Raw genomic sequence first — 18,171 nt, forward strand, 5'->3', positions numbered from 1 at the left:
ATTCTGATAGGCTGCACAATTTGGTGATATCTCTGTCTGGGGCACAGTATCCTGGGATAACATTATCATCATCATCAGGTTTTCCCTCTTGGCCCGTCCTTGGCCTTAGGGCACAACTGCTCCGGGAAATGTCTTCTGAGCAGATGTTTGTTCATCATCATTTTTCTGGCTTGCATTGGATCTGTCTATCTATAACGGAATTGCTTAACAACAAAAAACCAATTGCAAAACAAGAGAAGAAATAAATACCATCCAAAAGTCATTCAGGATAGGTGACCTTGACCTCCTATATTTCGTAATCCATTATTTTATTTTATCATTCCTTCTCTTTTACCCTTTGTTTATGGACAAGAATTTCGAATTCTCATTTGCTTAAGAAATTTACCCTCCCTTTTTTAATCAGAGTTTTTGACTTTCTTTTTATGCAGCATTCATTCTTCATCAATTCAATAAAAATCGGGAGATTTAAGTTTGTTATCAGCAACCGACCTTTCTACGAAGATTTTCCGAGTAGTTCCGAAACCTTCCGAATCAGTATATTGGAATTCCAAAAAGTCGCGAAGGGCCTAGTACGTCATGTGATCGATGGCTGTAGCGAGAGTCAAGGAGCTCAGTCGCACAAAATTTGTTTGTAAGGCTTCATGATTCTTGGAGTTCTTGTCTATGGAGACACTTTTCCAGCATTTCCCAACAGAATATCACAGCTTCGCAACAACTACTACGATATTAGGACCCCAATTGAGTGAACTGGAGCGGTTTTAGCCGATATTTAATCAAGAAAGTGAAAGTTTTTTAATATTGATTACCGTCTTTCTTCGCGCCTTCCGTTCGGTTCAATTCGGTTCTGTTCCCGATGAAGAAGTGGTAGCCGTAATAGAGTATTATCATGGCTTTCTCTGTCTAGTAAGACATGTTTTCGATTGATATGGACACTGACAGTGGGGGGAAACTTCCACAGAGCTCACAGGCTTCGGCTAATGACTCTGGGACTAAGTTTACAATCCCTGGAATTTTACATTTTATCCAGCATGAGTGGGCTCGATTCGAAATGGAGAGAGCTCACTGGGAAGTTGAGCGGGCAGAGCTTCAGGTAAGGGAAAAACTTCTCTTTTAGCCTATTTGTTATCATTGGAGACGATCATCTCTACCTAGATACCTTACCTCGTATATTCAGCACTTATCATTCTAAGGAATAGATTTTATAGTTTGTTTTTGACTCGTAAAAACAAGGACTGTAAATTCAGTCTTGTACTTTGTTAAAATGACCTCAGTGATCTACGTAGGCCTCTCTTAACTAATCTCGTGGTGGTCGGATTTCTAAATATAAACGATATGACTTTAGATATTAAGACATCTACGTTGCATCAAAGTGAAAGCGTCTCGATGAAGGATGCTTTTTTCCTAAGTAAATCAATAGACGTCACTCTGTCTTTAGTTTCTACCGAGTACAAAGTTGAACACACATGCATTGTAATTCCTAGTAAAGACAGATTGTTTTATTACTCTGGTATTACCTCCCCGGCTTTGTTTTTTTTAAAGATATACTATGCTCAGTTATACTTAAAGCCTCAGTTAAAATAAATATATATTTTTTAGCCAAAATCATAGCATTGTAAAGACACCTTTTTTCTGAAGAGCGTCTTTAAATGCTATAAAACTTCAAAATTAATTACCTTCCAAAGCAACTCAAATTTTGACAACCGATCCTTTGCATCGGAAAAATTGTTATTTTTCTGAATTTTTCTTTCGTAAAAAAATATTTGTTATGAATATTTTTAGTTAGTTGATTCCGGTTAACGCAGGGAAATTTTCGAGCTACCTTTCGATTGTATTGGAATCGTCAAAGTTGTCGATCGCTCACAGAAGTGTAAACAAAATGCCGGAGAACCATTGTTTCTTTGATTTGAACGTATAAATCATTGAAATACTCTGATCTGAAGCTGTTCTTCTTTCCGAGGCATATGAAAACCTTGGTGAAATGAAGGAATGCTAATGCTATGCTTTCAAAAATATAATAATCTTGAATGATAGTAAATAGTATGGTTGAATGAACACGAGTTTAAGGATGAATTTTGATAGTCTTTGTTAGATTTGAGTTACATCTGGTTTGTTACCTATCGTTCATTGATACTGAATGGACCAATACTCTATTGTGCTATATTTTGATGGAGGTTTAATGACCAAAAACGTTTCATGGTGGCTTTTGAAGGATATAGTTCTTAAAGATCAATATATTACGGCCAATATACACAAGTATAAAAGGAAAAAAGATGGTTAATTCAGGAGAAATTACTCTAGTCAAGAAATACATTTTCATTAACACACTGGTATATCCTTTCAAATGCATCCATGTTGAAAATTGGTTTACCTTAGCAGTCTCTAATCTTATGATCAAGAACAAGTGAAAAGAAAATGTTAACATTTTGTCAGAATAATATGTTTTCATTCTTTCCTGTACGTGATGATAAGCATGATTAAAATCATATAGGCAATTGCCTTTGTAGAGAGGACCCACTCAAATCATTTAGATCACGATAGATATCTATTAATCAAGAGAGCATTTGGGCTTACTTATATTGACATATTGTCATCTAATCATTCATTGTGTACTTATCGTTGCACAAATAGGGCAATATTGCCTCTATATTGCACCTTTCTATGCACAGATGGTATGGTCATTCCTTAGTAAACAAAGAAATGTATCAAGATCAAAGTTTTGTTTTTTTTACCTTCAAACTGCTGTCAACCTAAACTCTATTTTTCTCATAAAACCTTTGTCAAAATTTTAGGAATTTTTGGAATCTTTCTTTGTTGATGGAAAATACATTGTATCATAGGGTTATAGAAAGAGTACTGATATAGTGAAGGTGTACTTTACTGTATGAAAGTAAGTGTTGCTACTTACCTGAATGGGATGCTAGTCCATAACAGAATATCCCACTAAACTTCAATTAGTAATATTTTTTATTATTCAAATTAGATTTTCTTTATAATACCAGGGGGTGAATAGGTGTATGGATCAGTGGATCTCGCAAATGATATGTCCAGATTATGGATTGAGAATAAAATTTTAACAGATTGGCACATTCTGCGAATGTTTTTCAGTCAATAATTTTTTGATTCAGGCACCTCAAAATTAACTGAAAAAAAGGAAAAAAGTGAATATGATGAATTCTGAACCTGCAATTGCCATTTGATTGTGAGAAAAAAACTGCTGAAAAATATTGCTGGATGCCTAAATCCTAAAATCTAGTTGTCCAATGGAAGACCTCTTTTAAAAACTAATTTTGGACCCTGTACATATTTCTTTACAGGCTAGAATTGCATTTCTACAAGGAGAGAGAAAAGGACAAGAAAATCTCAAACATGATTTAATACGAAGAATAAAGATGTTAGAATATGCTTTAAAACAGGAAAGGTGAGCTTGGATTGATCAAAATGTGAAGATTAAACTCAAGTTTAAGCAGCTTATCGTGATGGATGGTATTAAAACTTGGAGGTTTTAACCTCAAAACCAAATCCTTATTCTTTCAAGAACCAATTTTTTTATATTTTAGAACCATTTTTACCTTGAGTATTGCTTCTTTATTTATTGGGAATGTTTGGGAAGAAACAGTATATGTAACTGAAATAAAGATTATGACTCCTCTGATGCTTGAAATGGGGAAATGTCTGTCTAAAGTAACAGAGCTAAAAATGATTGCTAGTCAACACAAATTATCTGGCCAAAATTGGCAGTTGTTTGACCAGGGGCCTTTTTGGGTGGTCCACTTGACTGGTCACATGCTAATCAGACTAATGGATCCAATGTCTGGCCATGGAGGTTTTGTACCATTACAGCTTGGGCTGCCTGTGCTTAGATGGCAGAACAGGGATTTGAATTCTTTCTCATGTAAAACGATTGTATTGTTTCTGCCATCTAACATGGCTGTCATTACATGATGGTGCAAAACCTCTTTTGAACAGCCTCTATCTTTAGTAATAGGGTTTTTTTTGTTATGGCTTTAAGCTGCAAAAAAATTGATGTTTCACATTTCTGTTTTGACTTCTAGGGCAAAATATCACAGACTGAAATATGGAACTGATATGGGCAGCCCAGAAAAAATATCAAAAGACCAAGATCAAGAAGCACAACCCCAAAACGATGTAATAACAAGCAATAATGCTAGTGGAAAATCTAGTGTGAGCTGGAGACAGGGGCGGCAGTTACTCAGACAGTAAGCACCAACATTTATCAGAAAGTGTGAAAACCATTTCTTGAAAATCTTTGACTTTTAACTCTTATCATTAGTCCATTTTTCCATCTCTTTCTATCTATCCCATCCATCTATGCATTTCATCCATCCCTCCTTCCACACACCTATAAATCCATCCATTCTTCTTTCCATTTACCTATACACTCATCTAACCATCCATCCAATTATTCACATATCCAATCATCCATCCATTCATTCATTTATCATTTATTTCTCTTTATTCATCCAACATCCATTCTACCCCATCTATCGACTAACCTATGTATTATAATACTCATCTATCCTATCTTGTTTTATTCATTCAATTTTCTCACCTATCTATCTATTCCTTAATCTTTTTATCAGTGTATTCTTATAAGCTAAATCCTAATAAACTATTAATTCTTTATTAGATATTTACAAGAGGTTGGATACACTGATACTATCTTAGATGTACGCTCGTCGCGAGTAAGATCTATTCTGGGACTATCAGCAGTTGCGCCAGAGATTCCACCTGCACAAATGAATGGAACTTCGCCACGAAAACCTGACGATGGCCCAGAATTTCAAAATGAGATGCATCAACATTCAGAGCCTGTCAAAGTACGACAGCAGATTCAAGGTGGAAATGAGATTGTAAACCCTACTCCTGTTAGGAGGTGAGTATGAAATTGCTCTTTTTGTCCACCTTTTAAGTAGACTATGGCTTTTCAGCATGTGAAATGGCTTGATCAGTCTAGTTTCTTTTACCAGTAATGTAAAGAATATTATTCCAAATCAGATGACACATGGTTTGAAATGAGAAAACATTACTTCTAGGACTAAAAGCTGTTTGCGTTGGCATTGAAAAAATAGTGACTGATATGTTCATGCATTTTTTGCGGTCACACAAGTCTGGTGTTAACCCCTACTACTTTCTTTGTCTTGAAAAAATGAAAACAAAATAAATGGGATTTAGATAATTGGATTTCGTACAGTGTTGCTATCATCCACAGAATTCGAATTATGATTTAGAAGTTGATTTTTGCAGAGGGAAGAAAAATGGGGAAAGAACCCTCAAGCAACCCTATTTACATATGGAACTGAGTCTAGTAACCAAATTTGGGCTGCCTTTCTGGAGAAGCAAACATTCTCGATGCTATTCCGCCATGCTTTTTGCATGATACAATATGAAGCATGGGAAGTTTCAAATAAGTATGATGACTTTAAGCTTACCTGCCACAGAGCCAGGGGGGCAAAGGGGCTATAGTCCCCACAATAATTTTGCCACCATGTTAAATTACTTATTTACTATTTATTTATTTATAAATACCAACCACTTTTAAGGGTTCCCCCTCTCCCTTCCTTGCTGGTCTGTCTCCTCAGCCTTGGCTCTCTAATTTTATTATTATGACTTTCTCTTCTAGTGCCCCTACCCAACCACCAGGAACTCAACAGGGCAAAAAAGTTACAAATGAGGACATTGATTCAGAGGCCTCAGTTATGGCCAATTTTGATTTTCTTCAAAATGACATTGAGGGAGAAGATGAAGATGATATGGATGATGGGGGAAGTGCTGATGATGAATCAGATGAAAGAGAAGAGTATTGCAATGAAAGAAGGCTTATCAAGAAACCTAAAACAGGTGTGTTACTAATAAATGAGATTTTTCATGCTGTTGCATGCAGGGGTTGAAAAGACAGTCAGACAACAGACAATGTCCACCCAGAATAATTGAAACTTGTTCAGTTAAATCTTTGCCTTGCCAGTCATTATCGTTGAGCCAGAAACAAGGTATGACCAAGCTAAAACCAATTTGGCCATTCATCATGACAGGCAACTTACCAGCTATTGTTTTAACCCCTGGAATGTTACAGTTGATTTCATAAAACTTCGGCCACTCCGTGTCTGAAGTTTGTTGGCAAGTTCAAAACATCGTAATCAATTTCACTCTGAAGTTCTGACGGTTGTCGGCAATCTTTCAAACTGATAATACAGTAGCTTCTAAAACTCATCAAATCTACCGTTCAAATTCAATTTTCAAAGTGAATTTTATTGCGACAAAAGGAATTTGACTTTGTACGTTGTCTGGAATACAACTTCCAAAAAGTATATGGTTTAAAGAAGCAATTCCAGTAAATATTTGAATTCTAGACATAAACAAGTCACGGTTGATTGAACCAATTTCACAAAAAGTTCGCAAGTCTGGGACCAACTTGGAGAACTTGGGAACTAACTTCGGAATTAAAGCGGCCAAAGTTTTGTGAAACCAACTGTAATCAAAACTAAAGGTCTTGGATCCAGTGGCTAGGCACCCTAGCAAATATATCCATTTTTCCAGTTCATTTTGTGGAAAATACTTCCTCTATCTTGTGATTTTGCAGCCAACAGAACCTAAAAGTAAAATCAATTGTTGATTCGCAATATTTTTTCAGATGAAGTAGAAGATATGATGGGCATTGATGATAATGTTGCTGATGATGCCCAAGTTGAATTTGAATTTGTTCGAGGAGATTCAGACAGCGATACCACTGTAATTGAAGTAGAAGGAATATCAAATGACATCAATGAAATCAATATCCATATGCCTGATGAAAATGAAGTCCAGGGTAAGACAACACTAGATTTAGTGCCATATTTTTGATAATTTGACCAGGACACACAATTATTTTTTAAACCTACTAGCAAAATAAATTTAGTTCTCACTAGTAAATTTTTTTCTCACTAGAACTATTTCACTAGCAAGTCACTAGCGATCAGACGCAGTGAATAACAACCATTACTGTGTGCGGGTTCTAAACTTTACAGTCCTTCAACTTCTGGACTGTGGTCATAATCACAAAACTTAGCTAGTTAAATTTTTTCTTACTCGCATAATAAGAATTTAATAAAAGTGTTTGAGAGCATTAAAAATCTTTGTGGCTTAGAAGAGATATAGACCCTGTAACTCCCTTTTGTTAGTTATGGGCTCCCTGTGAAACTAGATATTATCGGATGTCAAGATCTCATGCTCTCAGTCCATGATGAGTCTCGATGAGTGCGACAGAGAAGAAAATTGGAAATAAATTAGTTTTGTTGTTGGAATTCTCTCTCTGCTTGGTTCTCCATTTGGGACCTTGGACTCAATAGTTGGGTCTTCAGAATTCATTGACTTTTCCTTGACCTTGTGGGAACCCTGATAAAGTTGATTTCATTTCAAAAATCTGAAATGTGAACATTTTTGTTTCAGAACACTTAAAGCATGAAGGCACTACAGTAAGCAAACACTCATTTTGCCTTCCCTTGTGATTCTGAATATCTCTTGCTTATTTTGAATTTTTTGGTTGAAAAAGCATTGATCTTGTTTGTTTCCTTCCTGTAGGAGGAATGGGGAGTAGACCAAAACTTGCTGGCCAAGTTGAAACAGTACAAGACTGAAAAAGAAAAGGAAAAAGAAAAAAAGACCAAAATAAGCCAAAAAAGTAAGCCTTGCTCTTATTTCAATTTATTATCCAGTGTATTGAAGTTAGATCTTACATTTTTTCTCTGGAATGCACTTCCCGCAGACCTTTGCGCCATTAAAGATGTTAGTTTGTTTAAGCATCTTTAAACCCACCTTTTTAAATCAGCATTTTGATAGTTTTTCAGTCTTTATCAATATATATTTATTCATCTTATTTGTAAATAGTTATATAGTTATATATATTATATTATTATATTAGGATTGTAATGTGCGCATGATCATTGTATGGAATGCGCACACCATAAGTGATTAAATTATTATTATTATTATTTAATATTATCTATTGTACAGGACCACCAAAATTAGCTCTTCAGGCAATGCTTGCTAATTTAAGTGGAGAAGAAGAGATGCCATCTTCGCCATCCTCATCACAAGCACCGACAGGTCCTTCTCCTATCAGGCTAAGTGGCTCCCGATCTATTTCCGAGGTTCCTCCTCCCATCGGCAGTGTGTCTGTACCAGGCAAAGGGTCCCCAAGCAAAAGCCAAGGGACTGTTCAGTCTCCTCCGGCTGAGGAACCTTTTGAAAAACCTCTAGGTCTTGGTGAGCTGGCTGATTTGACTGTAGCTAACGAGGCTGAGCCGCTCTCTTACGAGGTATGTATGCGAGCATTTGAAAGAGATCTTCTACAGCTGAAAAGCATGGGCTGGGAACTACTTTAGGGAGGCCTCTGCTGTATAATGAACAAACATTGTGCTCAATATCCTTAATTATGGGATGTAAATGTATGTCATAATAGTTGCTGTAATGTATATACCATTGGGTTTTTCAGATCAGTAATAAAGAAGAATTCAGGAAAACTTGGAATCCTAAGTTTACACTGCGAAGGTAAGGCAATAAATTTTTTACACCCCAGAATCCTCCCCTCCCTTTCTTCGTCCATCTCTCCTTCCCTTCCCTTCCCTTCCTCCCTCTCTCCTTCTATCCTTGTTCCTTTTCCTTTGTGCTTCCTTTGTTTATATGATTTTTCATTTATTCTTTCCTTCATTCATTCATTTCCATTTCGATTTGCAGTCACTTTGATTCTATAAGATCAGTCCACTTCCATCCTCAAGAACCAGCTCTCATTACTGCATCTGAAGACCACACAATGAAATTATGGAACCTACAGAAAACAGTACCACAGAAAAAGTAAGTTATTGGGATGTTTTTTCCCCATTTCTTCAGCATTCCAAAGCTATGAACAATGGTGGTGTCTAAAGCACCTGCTGAGTGAAGTTTTTGTATGTCATATAGGGCTTAAAATAATGGCCGATCACTTGCCTGTCATGACAGGCCAAATTAGTTTTAGCTTAGTCATATCTCATTTTTGGCTCTACGTTAGTGGTCAAAATGACTGGAAAAACCAAAGATTTGACCAGACGAGTCCAAGTTCTGGCCGGACATTGTCCGATGTGTGTTTGTATATAAAAAATTGAATTCTTTTGGAACGGTTTGTTCTTTTCAGGAGTAATGTACTAGATGTGGAACCGATATACACATTCCGTGGGCACACGTAAGTTGTGATTTGTACTCTAAAGAAATATTTGTACCCCTCTCCCATTCTACCCACAAAGTAGGCCCACCAATGTAGGTTAGAAGAGTATAGACTCCTTGCATGTGTTGTCCAAACTCCAATCCCCAGAGAATTGGAACCTATTGTTTTGTCCCTAAGATTGAGCTGCATTCCACTGTGCTGCAAGGGCTCTATATTATGGTATCCCCTGTAAGAGGAAATTATGGATATCTTGTAGTCCTTAAGAGAGTTCAACAAACATAATGCATTGTGGTTTAGCTTCAGTGCAAACAACACCATATGAGGCATGATGAACAGAATATGTTTGTACCCAAGCAAGACCACAATGCACCATTTTCCCTGCCAACTCAGAACAGGTCCATTAAACACATTTTATCAGATAGTGCAAATAATGATAATAATAATTACACGTTATTGGGGTTACTAGAACTACATATGAATAATTTTCATGTACACCACTTAGAATGCAAATAGCAACTTTCTAAATGATCCTTGGTAAAGAGCATCACAGCTTTACCTGCTTTTCTTAGCAGCTTTTGTCACAGCATTTTAGTGTAATTTTGACATTTGCTGTGGTCTTTTACCCTTTTCAGTGATGCAGTGCTTTCAGTTGTCATCAGTTCTACCAGTGACATGTGTTTTAGTGGGGGTGCAGATTCAGCAATATATTGTTGGACTATTCCATCCCTGGATCTTGACCCTTATGGTCCATACAGTAAGTATGTTAGGCATGTTATGATGATGCTGCAGATGGTAATGGTGGTGGTGGGTGGTGTTGATGATTCTGTAGATGTTGATGGTGGTGATGATGTTGATGGTGCTTATGGTGATAGTGGTGGTGGGTGGTGGGCAGTGATGATGTTGTTGATGATGGTGCAGATGGTGATAATAATAGTGGTCTATCTTCACATTTCATCAGTGCACTATTTCATCATACAATCATGTTTTTCAGGTGCAAATGTCAAAGGTAATCTACTAGAAGGGCATACTGATGCTGTCTGGGGTTTAGCCGTACAGACCAATTCCCTTCAGCTTCTTTCCTGTTCCTCTGATGGCACCTGTAAACTTTGGAATCCAACACTCAAGTCTCCATTGCTCAACACATTTGTATTTGATAAAGGTAACTGTCTATAATGAACCAATTGAATAGAGCGGCCATCTTTAATCACAAGACATTATAAGTCACGGGGGAGGGGGGGGGGAACAAAGATGCTGAAATGACAAAACACAATATGTGGAACTGTTCATTTATTTAAATTCATCTCTTGTCAAATCGTCTTGGTTTGAATTGTACATATCAATGTATGCCATTATTGTAATAAAGCTTTGTATATTTGCCCCCTAAATGACCCTTAATTTTTGTTCCTGATATTCCATTATGGTTTTGAAATATGAAATGACTATGATGGACTAAAATTATTAGTTTTAATCCTATTCATCCTAGCCATTACTTGTTCTCTAACAGAAAATGGCGGAATTCCAACATCAATAGACTTTCTTCGCATGGAATCATCACAGATGGTTGCATCCTATTCAAATGCAAGTTGCACAATCTTTGATTTAGAAACAGCAACTCCTGTGGTTAACTTAGACAGTACCAAAACTTATAGTAAGTTGAACTGTCTTTTACTCTGCTAGTGGCTACTGCTAATACACCTCCTCGGCACGGCCATAATGTTTTCCTATTTCAGACCATGTGTCATTCCCTAGAATATCATATGCGCTTGGTTGCGCATGAGAAGACACATAACAAGAACACATAACTAAAACAAAGAAATGATACTCTAGGGAATGATATGTGGTCTGAAATGGGAAAACATTGTGCCCGAGCCAAGGAGGTCTATATACCCATGGTAATGCAGCCACTACCTACCTATGGTAATATTCACTAATTTATCATATTATATTAAACTCAGCTACCCCAGGAGCCTCTCAGATCAACAAAGTAGTAAGTCATCCTACATTACCAGTCACCATTACTGCCCATGAAGATAGACACATCAGATTTTTTGATAATAATACAGGTAAAATGTTTTTGTCATACACTTGGAAATCCTTCTGTGTAGGCTACTTTATGCGTCAAGCAGGGTTCGTGCTACTCCTTAAACTTCTCAAAAACTCATTGAATTCATTGAACTCATTGAAGCGCACTTGAAAAACTCTTGCATCTTACAATTTTAGCAAAACTCCTTGAATTTCTGCTTTGATCTAGTCATTCGAAATTTCTTTATATCAACCAGGCATTACTTCCCTTATATGAGGGGTACTGGAAAAACTTAGAAAAGTCAGCCGTGTGCAGACACAATGTAAAACCATGGATTAGTTGGGTTCTTGAATACTCCTTGAATACTCCTTTAATAGCCCTTGAATTTTAAGTGGATACCTCAGCATGAACCCTGATCAAGGTTCTTTATATCCAATCATAATGTCTGCATGACAGGGTCATTAAGTTGGAGGTTGCATGAGATTGAATTGATGGTTACTTCTTCCTCTTACAGGTAAACGAATCCACTCCATGGTAGCTCATTTGGATTCAGTCACTAGTTTAGCAGTAGATCCAAATGGACTCTATCTTCTATCAGGAAGTAAGTCAAGCTCCTCATTATTAAGCGCATTAGAACATATATTTTAATGAATTTTGCGCTATATAAGTAATAAAATTATTATTATTATTATTGTTAAAAATATTATTATATTATCATTAGGGTATTGTAATTTGTTAGCAGATATTTTAATAGAGTGCATACGATAAATGCATAAAAAAGTTAATCCTAACAGAATTGCACAAATTAGTGCAAAGTTTTGTAGGTCTACAGTCTGCTGAGGTCTACTAAACTTACTAATTTGTGCACATTTATGGAATTAATTACAATGTTTTTCAAGGATGTATGGTATACAGCTCTAATAGCAAGATAACTGTTTGATTTACAAACTAGTTATAATAGGCCAACTAAGTGGCAGTGTGACCTAAATGATGTTTAATTGGGGACAGAATATTTTCTCATAGCTATGAATTGCTTTTCTCAGCTCAACTCATTTTAGGTGTTTTTTTTACGGGGGTGGGGTGTGGCAAGGGATAAATTTGTAAGGACTACATTTCTCGTTTTTTCCCCTCCCAGGTCACGATTGTTCAATAAGACTTTGGAATCTGGACACCAAGACTTGCGTCCAGGAAATCACATCCCACAGGAAAAAGTTTGACGAGAGTATATATGACGTGGCATTCCATCCAGCTAAGCCCTATATAGCTAGTGCTGGTGCTGATGGTCTCGCTAAGGTGTTTGTGTAACCATGACTACTGTGCTGCCATGGTCGCCATTGTCAACATGGCAACAAAGACAAATTCTCAAAGCTCTCTGGCCAGGAATAAAAATGACAGTGTTTTGGTGCCCAAATGCCAGACAGTAGCCAGTTTTTAACTTTGTAATGCTTCAGCAGAGATGAAGATCCAAAATTTGGTTGTACAAAGGAATGTACAGGAAACCTCTTGTTATGGAGCATTTTTTTGCAATAAAGTGTTTGGATGTTTCAAGAAAGCAACACTTGACCCATTGTCGTTCGACCATTTAAGCTATAAATTTTTTCTCAGACATTCTCTAGATTACAATATTACACAGTAAGGACCAGTCTCGGCCTTGCACCAATGAGGTTATGTATTTTTGTTGCATATATACAAAAGGCTTATATTGTTCTTTAAGAACTTTTGAAATGGGTCGTGCACTGAGGCATTTGAAGGCATAATGGAGTCACTATTTTCAAAAGAATTATTGAATAGAGAAGAATATTCAAGGTTAATGACACGTGCACTCTCATCAGTAGTTAAAATAACAAGTTTTTACAATTCTGTACATGACTATAGTAGGATTAAATATTGCTTTCCAACTCCTTTAATTCTTTATAATCTAATTAATAATAGTATTGTGTGAAAAAAGTAAGTCTGATGATTGGCTGACTCAATAAACAGAAGCTTTATCATTTGAAATAGTGTGTCGGCTTGTGTTCAAGTTATAATGGAGAAGAGATGTTGGCAGTGCACTCCACTCTGTGGTCCTTGGTTTGATTTGTGGACTTAGAATCATGCGAGTAGAGTGTGTCAGATCTCTCCCTTGACTTGAGGTTTTTCTCCACAAAAGATGTTAAATTCCAATTTGATCTGTGTTTTAACAGTACCCTGACTTTGATCGAGTCAGAGGTTGTTTCAGGATTTTATCCTCGAGTGCAAGCTTGTGCCATGATGTAGATCAGCACAAAATTTTTTCCAGGGTTCAATCAGAGATTTGAGATGTAGATCAGCACAGAGGTTGTTTCAGGGATTGATCTGTGAGTTAGCCATGCCCTGACTTAGATCAGCCCAGAGGTTGTTTCAGGGATTGATCTGTGAGTTAGCCATGCCCTGACTTAGATCAGCCCAGAGGTTGTTTCATGGTTTGATCTGTGAGTTAGCCATGCCCTGACTTAGATCAGCCCAGAGGTTGTTTCATGGTTTGATCTGTGAGTTGGCCATGCCCTGACTTAGATCAGCCCAGAGGTTGTTTCATGGTTTGATCTGTGAGTTGGCCATGCCCTGACTTTGATTAGTCAAGAGACAGTCTCAGGGTTTGATTTGTGTCCTGGCTGATCACTCAAGGTTTTTTCAGGGTATGATTGAAATTTGAAGATATTTTTACTATCCCCTTTCAATCGAGAAAATGAGTAAATATCACTTCATGGTACATAAATAAACACAATGTAAGATTGGCAGATTTTTTATTGATTTTTGACTGCTCATATTTTTCTTCAGAATTATTTTCGACATAAAATTGCATCAATATGAATTTATTTTTTATTATTCTCTAGCTATGCCATGACACCACCAGCATGACAGACTTGTTAACTGCATTCAGTAACCACACTGTTATGTAATGTCCAGGTCAAGCTTGAGTTGGTCTATCATTTCTCTCATTCGACTCTAAAAAAAAATTATTGCAACCTTAAAACTGGTGTACTATATAATGACTGCTCACAGAAATAGATAAAAACTGTTAATAACTAATGGTTAGACTGTAGTTAGGAATGCGTTGGTGTAAAATACCAAAAACACTCATGAAAGAGTGTTTCATCTATCTTCCAAACGCCGAGAAGTGAAATGAAAAAAACGAGGGGGAGCAGATTTTTTTAAAACCAACATTGAGGTGTTTGGATAGAGAATGAAATACTTTTACGAGTCATTGATATAAAAAAAGAAGTGGAGCTGAGTTTTATCAAGCACTTGAAAGAGTGCTTCATCCTCTATGCAAACGCCTTGAAGCTAGTTACAGATAGAGGATGAAGTTTGCATAGAGGATGAAGCACTCTTTCAAGTGCTTGATATAACTTCTCAAACTACTTAATTCTTGGAGAATGTCTAGGCATAAGTTGCCCAAATTTTATTTTAATTAAGATCGCATCAAAACTCCTTCACGCTAGTTATTTTCTTTGTTTTGCCCTTATGAATTATTAATGATGTTTGAGAAGAAAACTTGAACACCAATGTAAAGAAGTTCTAAACTGCACTGAAGTTTCAGATCTTTGACCTTCGTCCTTTTACTTTAAAGAAGGACAGATGTCCAAAATATCATTTTATATAGTTCCAAACTTTTTTAGAGAACGTCTTACCTCATCCAAGTCATCTTTCCTTTTGTCAATATGGCTTTCAAATACCTTGTTCAGAACCCTTAATTAAAAGAAATGTGTTTATAATTCATGGTTCATTCATTTTATTTATTCACAGATGGGTGGGAATAACCCCTTTACAAACCTTGCATAGTCTTACCTATTGCTAAATATTCCTCTTGCTAGAACATCTGAAGTAACATCAGAAATAAACTGCATGTAGTTTTGTTCCTGTTCCCTGAAGAATAACATATTAACTAGTAATATTGTTTTGAATTTTATATATTTTTCATTACTGGTATGTTTCACCTCTCCTTTTCTTTCTTTTTTCCTTCTATCTTCTTTTCTCTTTCTCTCTCTCCTTAATCTTACCTTACCACCTTCCTTTATGACTTTACACCCTCCCCCTACAACCTCCTAAAGTGTTTCCCAAAAATGTGTTAGAATACCTTTCATGTTTTTGCTACTTTCTTGGTTTCTGAGCTTCAATCGATCAATAATTATGCTTTTTGGGCGACCAAGTTTGATGGATGGATGCCAAAGCACTAGGGCACCTGCTGTGCCTTGAGCTGTCTGTCTAGCAAAAACATGAAAAGCCTTCAAATCTTGATGAATATCATTTAAAATATTTTACCACATCTTGGTTTGGATTTCTTTCTTTCTTCTTGCATATGCACTTGACATACTTGTATGTGAGCCATAACTACTGTCTAGAGCATGAGAGTGTAACCCTGTGCTCATTCTGCTATCACCCCTGTACTGAGTGTCCTCCACCATATCATTTTGTGTACCACCTAATGATTCAGCAACATCCCGTGTCTCTGTTTGTAAATCATCATTTGTTTCATCTTTAGTGATTGGTTTTCGTCCGTCTCTTGCATCATTATCATAATTATAAGATGACTGCCTTATTGTGTTCCTTTTTTGAACATTTTTCCATCTGTTGTGTGAGACAAGAGGCCTTGGCAGGGCTCTAGGTGAATTATAAGGAATCCCTCTGGAAGCATTTACTTCTTGTCTTGGTTGATCTTTAGAAGATTTCTGATAAGCTGAGGTTATGTCTCGAGGCATAGATGATGATGGTTCAGGGATAGAGTGATCCAAAGGTGTGGAGGCTCTATGATAACCTTGACTAGAGTGTGGCCTAAAATGGTGACTCAAGTGTCCATCATAATTGGTAAGATTTTCAAGTGAAGCACTCTGAAAAATAAAAAAATTGTTTTAAAAGCAGAATACTCCATTTTATAGTTCCATTGGGTGACCATGAATAAAAGTTCCAAGGCAAGGTTGGAGGTGCCACGCATGATAAAAAGTATAGTAGTTTTCCTATGCCCTGAAACTCCAGCCTTGATTTGGAACTGTAAAAAGGAGTATTGATCAATGCACATTATTTTTAAGCTTTGTAAAGTAAATGCTTTTTCTTTCAAGATTTTTTTATCCCTTGGGCTAATGAATACCTGAGCTCTTCTTCTTGGAGTTAGCTTTCCTTCACTGTGAGCTTCATTACTTTTCCTTAAAAGTTCACGCTTCACCTGGTCTTGGACTGAAGAGCAATCATACATATACACCATCTCTTATCTTATACATTCAAAGAGGCTTAAAACCAGGAGAGCAAGGATTTTCTGTTGGGGAAAGGGTGGATTCTCCCATGAAATGATTGCAGTCAAATGTTCCATTACTATATGCTTTTGTCAATAAAAGATATTGGTTAACTCGTATCTACATTTAAGAGACAAACATTTGGGGGTCAACTGAACTTGTTTTGGAGATAATTTGCATTGTATTTTAATAGCATTAATTTCTTTTAAAACCATTTGAGATGTGCATGATTTGGACTGTGTAGATGAAAGTTTAAACTTTTGTTTAACTTGGCAAGAACGTGTCAAATAACTAGATAAACACGAAAAGAAAAAATGGGGTCACCCACTTTGCTTTGTGAAATACTTGTTTTTTTTTATTCGGCCGAAAACATTCAAATGACCTCATCAAGATGAAGACGCACACACTAAAAATAATGCACAGAAGGTTGTGTGCAAACTGAAACAATGCCTGCAAACATCCTTAATGGAAAGGCGTGGCACAGACACACGTGTGTGTCCGTCTATAGTAATATACCTCGGATATGCTTTTTCATAGACCTTGGGGCAGATGTATCCACAGCAGCTGAAACAAGAAAGCATTTATTATCATTGGTACATTCACATTATCATTTGACAATTTGAAGTGAGTATCGGGGAATAATAACCGAAACAAAGTTGAGGTTATTATTCCCGACACTCACTGAGCCTGAGGTGAATAATTGTTTTAGTATAAGTACACAGGTGATTCTTTCAAAAAAAGAAAAAAAGAAGAAGATAAAAGACACATTTAAAATTAGGTAATGGCAACAAAGTGGCTGGCCCTCATTTTGGGTTATCTTGGGAGGTGATTATCCTGTGACAGTATGATTTTCTCGACCAATCAGCGCACATGATTTTCAATAATCACCTGTGTATTTATACTAAATGCATATACAGTCAAAATCATTGGGAGGGTGTCTTTTTTGGAACCACACATTAAACTGTAGTGTTGTCATCGCAACGATAACAACCATCCATCATTAATGGCCTTTAGGTCAATTTGAATGTAGCAGTGTCACTGATTGGATGAAACAATGCATCTCCATTCTGTCATCTACTATAAAATAACATGCATTGCAAATGCACATAGCAGGTGCTTTCACTTTCCTTTTTATCGATATTTGTGTGTATTAGAATATAAATTACATAAACCAATACCTTTGGCTCTTGATATTCTACTGTAGTGAGATTTCATGTGGTTCAGTATCAACTGTTGACCCTCATAAGAAGTAGCTGTGGGGTTAAGAGCTGTAGACAAAATAAACACAACATTTAACCGCTCAAAATGAGCAGTTGTTGACCAGCAGTCGAGGAAATTAGGAATGCGCTTTTGCATGAAAGGTTTTAGGACTATCGTAAATATTACAGATATCTTCGAAACACAAGTACTACTTACCGTTACTTTTTAACGCCAAATGGCCTCTCTTTGGACTATAATTTGCCATCACAATTGTAATAATGCATTTATACAAATGGTTAAATATCCAATAAATAAGACATGATTCACTTCAAAAAACGCTCATTCTAGACATCATTTATCTAGCATGAGAACGAGAGGTACTATTCACAAATTTTGAAGTCGATCAGCATTAAAATATCCTAAAAATCCTAGCTTATAATAAAAACAAGTTAATAATTTGAAAAAATAAAACAAAAATATGTAGCTTATATCGCGGGCTCCCCGAATGC

At 36.5% G+C, this 18,171-nt stretch overlaps 2 protein-coding genes across 3 annotated transcripts; one reads left to right on the plus strand and one right to left on the minus strand.

Moving 5' to 3' along the window:
* Positions 1-577: 577 nt before the first annotated feature.
* On the plus strand, positions 578-13,214 carry LOC116294898 (striatin). The gene is made up of 18 exons (XM_031702587.2): positions 578-1,090; positions 3,315-3,418; positions 4,053-4,217; positions 4,649-4,894; positions 5,642-5,859; positions 6,650-6,823; positions 7,444-7,469; positions 7,576-7,675; positions 8,008-8,312; positions 8,489-8,544; positions 8,731-8,847; positions 9,164-9,211; positions 9,826-9,947; positions 10,185-10,352; positions 10,698-10,841; positions 11,149-11,256; positions 11,731-11,817; positions 12,352-13,214. The coding sequence occupies exons 1-18, from the start codon at positions 911-913 to the stop codon at positions 12,519-12,521; spliced, it is 2,538 nt and encodes an 845-aa protein (XP_031558447.2). The 5' UTR covers positions 578-910; the 3' UTR covers positions 12,522-13,214.
* Positions 13,215-13,961: 747 nt separating this feature from the next.
* On the minus strand, positions 13,962-18,143 carry LOC116294887 (spermatogenesis-associated protein 7 homolog). 2 transcript variants are annotated; one of them, XM_031702574.2, is made up of 8 exons: positions 17,879-18,143; positions 17,641-17,730; positions 16,979-17,026; positions 16,321-16,406; positions 15,498-16,063; positions 15,024-15,101; positions 14,867-14,924; positions 13,962-14,180 (listed from the first exon to the last, which is right to left on the minus strand). In XM_031702574.2, the coding sequence occupies exons 1-8, from the start codon at positions 17,925-17,927 to the stop codon at positions 14,127-14,129; spliced, it is 1,029 nt and encodes a 342-aa protein (XP_031558434.2). In that variant the 5' UTR covers positions 17,928-18,143; the 3' UTR covers positions 13,962-14,126. The 2 variants fall into 2 exon arrangements, with proteins under 2 accessions (XP_031558434.2, XP_088896791.1); XM_089040665.1 differs by lacking the exon at positions 17,879-18,143 and having other exon boundaries at positions 17,641-17,834.
* Positions 18,144-18,171: the final 28 nt, after the last annotated feature.

The sequence above is a fragment of the Actinia tenebrosa genome, unplaced genomic scaffold (genome assembly GCF_029948245.1).
Source record: "Actinia tenebrosa isolate PJP-AT-01 unplaced genomic scaffold, QUT_ActTen_1.0 PGA_scaffold8__29_contigs__length_14323225, whole genome shotgun sequence".
NCBI lineage: Eukaryota > Metazoa > Cnidaria > Anthozoa > Actiniaria > Actiniidae > Actinia > Actinia tenebrosa.

What these genes read in the sequence shown, in the direction of transcription:
- LOC116294898 (XM_031702587.2), top strand. Translation starts at nt 911, where the DNA reads ATGTTTTCGATTGATATGGACACTGACAGTGGGGGGAAACTTCCACAG. An exon ending in TTGAGCGGGCAGAGCTTCAG is followed by an intron (nt 1,091 to 3,314) that starts GTAAGGGAAAAA and finishes ATTTCTTTACAG; the next exon opens with GCTAGAATTGCATTTCTACA. An exon ending in TACACATTCCGTGGGCACAC is followed by an intron (nt 9,212 to 9,825) that starts GTAAGTTGTGAT and finishes TACCCTTTTCAG; the next exon opens with TGATGCAGTGCTTTCAGTTG.
- LOC116294887 (XM_089040665.1), bottom strand. Translation starts at nt 17,818, where the DNA reads ATGCAAAAGCGCATTCCTAATTTCCTCGACTGCTGGTCAACAACTGCT. An exon ending in GAAATCCAAACCAAGATGTG is followed by an intron (nt 15,102 to 15,497) that starts GTAAAATATTTT and finishes GTTATTCTTCAG; the next exon opens with GGAACAGGAACAAAACTACA. An exon ending in AGAGGAATATTTAGCAATAG is followed by an intron (nt 14,925 to 15,023) that starts GTAAGACTATGC and finishes CTTTTAATTAAG; the next exon opens with GGTTCTGAACAAGGTATTTG.